This window comes from Limulus polyphemus, unplaced genomic scaffold, assembly GCF_000517525.1.
Source record: "Limulus polyphemus unplaced genomic scaffold, Limulus_polyphemus-2.1.2 Scaffold11, whole genome shotgun sequence".
NCBI lineage: Eukaryota > Metazoa > Arthropoda > Merostomata > Xiphosura > Limulidae > Limulus > Limulus polyphemus.
The window spans coordinates 1598810-1603054 of NW_013665621.1; the positions used below are offsets into that span (position 1 = coordinate 1598810).

Consider the following 4245-nt stretch of genomic DNA (forward strand, 5'->3'; position numbering starts at 1 on the left):
TATTCTGATCCAACGAACTGCGATTAATTGATTGATGTGAATCTATCTCGTATCCGATATGACAAGGTTCGTTACCTTGCTATTAAAAACAATATTTTCGTACATTAACAACTGATAATTCAGTGGACATCGCTCGTGACATGGTTTTGTTAGTCGAAATACACATGCCATTCAATACTGAAAAAAAAAATCTTTATTGTTATTCTAGCAAAGTTCATCTACCTATAGTCCTATGAAATCCGTATGCAATATTTATGAACTCTGCGTGTAATATGATATATCTACTACTCATCTTTAAAGTTCAGAGCTTACAACACTGTATGTACAATATATTTGTTTTTAGCACTATCGTATTACCTGCTGATAACATCTTAACCTTGATACGTTGACAGACAATGGGCACTGTTAATAATGACATATACGGAGACAAATATAGAGCACAATATAACTAAAGTTCAAGTCCATCAAAACTAATGCCACACTTGTTTTTTTTTCCTCTCTTTCAGGTTAAGTGTAAACAAGGTAGTTTATCTCGTAACCGCCAGGTTCCTGTATATCGAAAGTAACAACAAGAATAAGACATAATGCATATCTATTTATATTAAGTTTTTATAAAATAGTAAACGAATGCAAACTTAGACAAATACATAACTATATACATTTTGTTTTTTGAATCGCAAACTCACAACATGATTGGTTATTTGGAAAATTGTATCAAAAACTGCGACATTTCTCGAGGTAAATAAATCAATATTAACTTGCAATCAGAGCGAGCAATCTGGCCTACTTAGATTAAAACTAAACATCAATCCGGTAATGAGCATAGCTAATTAAATATATGTTTCTTACTTACAAATATTAAATGCGTTGTTTCGTTAGTTGGGTAACCTTAAGAGCGAGCAGCCGGGCCTACTTAGATTAAAACTAAACATCAATTCGGTAATGAGCATAGCTAATTAAATATATGTTTCTTAATTACAAAGATTAAATGCGTTGTTTCGTTAGTTGGGTAACCTTAACTGTTAAGGGTATTTTTGGCCGTAAACACACTAAAATAATTATGTTTCATTAGTGCAAGTTCCCGGATGTTTAGCATCGGAGCCGAAAATATATAAGAAAGGTAGAATGTATTCTTAATGTAAAGCTCGTATACTATAATTACCATTTCGAAAGGTATATGATTGTCATGAGTTAATAGCCGCACTTCACATAGCTACTCAATGGGCTATCTGTGCCCTGCCAACTGCGTGTATCCAAACCCCATTTTTAACCTAAAAACCATCAGACTTACTGCTGAGCCATTGACAGGGGCATGAAATAGACTATTATTTATTTAATATACACTGTAGACAAAAAAAACGTAAACATCTTTAGAACAGAAATAGAATTGTGATGAAAATGAAATCCGGTTTACAATAAAAAATATCCGATAAGGCAGATGATGAAATGAGAAACAAAGAAAATTTGCTGGTTTTTAAATTTCGTGCAGAGCTACACAAGGGCTACCTGCGCAAAGTCGTATTAAATTTTGAACTGATAGGCTAGACAAGAAGGCAGCTAGTTAACAGCGCCAACCGCCAACTATTGTCTCATCTAATAGTGGGATTTGACCGTCACTCTTATACATCCCAAAATGTGGAGTGAATTTATTCAGAAGGGGGTCGACAACCAAGGACACCTGACTTTACACTCCAAGCATGCTAACTAATAACAACGCCCCGCCTTAAATATAGAGAAACAGAAATTGTTAAACGAATTTTAACTGAATATTGTAATCTCACATCAATTTCTTCCTTCAAACAAATTATACGTTATACAATGATACTATGTGTAATATATCAAAAGAGTTTATTTAGGAAAAAATAATATTAATAACGATTAACCCAAAAACTTAGTGTAATTGTCAATATAAGTTTCTATAACTTGATGAAATACAGATTTCCATATCTCTTGTTTGAACTAGTTAAAACCAACGCTTTCGAAATCGATACCGTAATAATTGCAAGTATTTCATAAACCATACCTGACACGAACCAACTTACAGCTTATATTAGCCACATTGAGTAATGCAATCTAATTACAATAATCTAAGAAAGTTAGCCGGCGTGTAAAAAGAGTGGCTACTGCATCTATAAGGTTAGAGCTGCTTCCACTCGACTCGCAAACTACGAGTTCGAATCCAGCCACCGAACATATCCGGTTTTTCAGTTGTTATAATGTGAGGATCAATCGCACTATTCGTTGGTAAATGAGTAGCACAAGAGTTGGCGGTGGGGTGGTATTGACTAGTTGCCTTCCTTCTAGTTTATCGCTTCTAAATGAGGGACTGCTGGCGCAGATATCTTTCGAATAGCTGTGCGCGAAATTCAGCAAACAACGTCGGGCTTCAAAAGTAGTCGTAAATGAGGATGGCACAGGAATCGTACTTCTATGCAAAAGTACAAGTTACACGCGGAATTAACGTCACATTAAAGTTTGGCGCCAGCTTCACTATCTTGCCACTGATCTCCTCGCTCAGTTGAGCCTTCTTTCGTAGCTGTTGTTTGTTGTTTATTATTAAGCACAAAGCTACACAAAGGGCTATCTGTGCTCTGCCCACCACGGGTATCGAGACCCGGTTTCTAGCAGTATAAGTCAGCAGACATACCGCTGTGCCACTGGGGGCTTCTTTCGTAGCATTAGAGAAGTAAAACTGAAATAGCTAAAATCACTTTTTCAACTGCTTGTCCACGTAAATTATATCTTAGGGGGGTAGGGAAGGTCCACCTGAGTTCGTCTACCAAAATTTAATCGAAAATGTCTCAACCAGTTCTTCACAACTTGTGACACCAAAAAATAAGCAGATACAGGGGCAACATACATATACATAGAAAGAGAGACAGGTTTAAAAATAAATATTGGAGCATTTGTATGCTTCCATAAATCGCTGGCGCATTTTTTTTCACAATGCGGCATTACGTCAATCCTCATACCCAAAGAAAATATTGCATATATATATATAATTATATATATATTTTAATGCTATTACCTAAAATGGAAAAGAAAACTACCTTTATGCGACTTACATTTTGTTACTAGATTTTTTAACTTTTTATTTGTGATCAATAAAGATTTTACAATGATCACTTTTCCCCTTTTCGTGTACTTGGCTTTCTCCCTGATCCTGATCTCTCAAAGTTTGAAAGCAGTCTCTCCAGTTTATTCTTTTTTTTTTTTCACAATACGCGATCTTACCATTTATTTCATGATCTTTCTAATTTTGTGGTTACAGCCCAAAATCTCATATGAATTTTCATTTTCCAATCTAGAAAAACTCTTTTGAGCAAATTTGGAAGTTCTTCAAGACAGCCTTTTCTCTTCTTTTTTTCTTGATGAGTCGTATGTTAAGGGGTCTTTCGAACACCTTAAGCCCCCAGTGGCACAGCGGTATGTCTGCAGTTATTATAGAAACTTGTTTCTTTTCTCAGCTGTTCTAATCTTAGAACTTGTCTTAAAAACCACGCTGTTTGGTCGTGTTGATAATAAAAATTCTCAAACCATTTTTCCCTTTCTGTTGAGCTAGTCATGGGTAATTTTGTTGAATAATAATTTGTGTGTCATCTTAATCCAAGATTTCACGTCAAAAATATTCCTAGTTACTTTAATTTTCAGGCAGATAAATGTAATTTTTTACACTCGGCATTTTACAGAGATTATATAAATCTTTCACATAAGTTATTGTTGCTGATTTATCAGCACAAATTTTACAATGGGTTACTTGCGCTCTCTCCAAATTTAGCAAATTTTGTAAGTTTGTAAAATTACCGCTGACCCACCTGAGGATTTTGCACATAGGGCAGATCTAAATTTCAAATGAATGTCTCAAACTTTTAATTTTTATAAACAAAAATGTCTATTGCCTGTATAAGTACTAAATATTAAAATAATAAAATAGCAATTCGGTGCTTGGAAACTTAAACTTTATAATTAGAAATTCGTTTATATTTATTAATATTGAACATATGAATCGCATTATCAAGCCATCAAGCATTCATGATCATATTCCGAACAAAGTTCCGTACTGAACCATTTTTTTTTCTTTACCAAAGCTACGCAATCAATTTTATATTTAGACAAAAAATAATGGCTGGAGACGGCTTGAACGGGTAATGAAGAAAAACATTAATATAAGTTTAACATAACAGCAAATGTACAACGTTTCGACAAGGTTTTTATGATGATGACAAAACCTTTTCGAAAAGTTGT

General features: G+C 34.3%; 1 protein-coding gene across 1 annotated transcript in view; it reads right to left on the reverse strand.

The window, feature by feature from the left end:
* Nucleotides 1-426: 426 nt before the first annotated feature.
* The window catches only part of LOC111085134 (nicolin-1-like), a 26899-nt gene continuing 23080 nt past the window's right edge, over nucleotides 427-4245 (reverse strand). The window contains exon 7 of the mRNA XM_022382451.1: nucleotides 427-549. Within this exon, the coding sequence (XP_022238159.1) occupies nucleotides 508-549 (42 nt within the window). The 3' untranslated portion in view covers nucleotides 427-507. The remainder of the gene's footprint in view (nucleotides 550-4245) is intronic.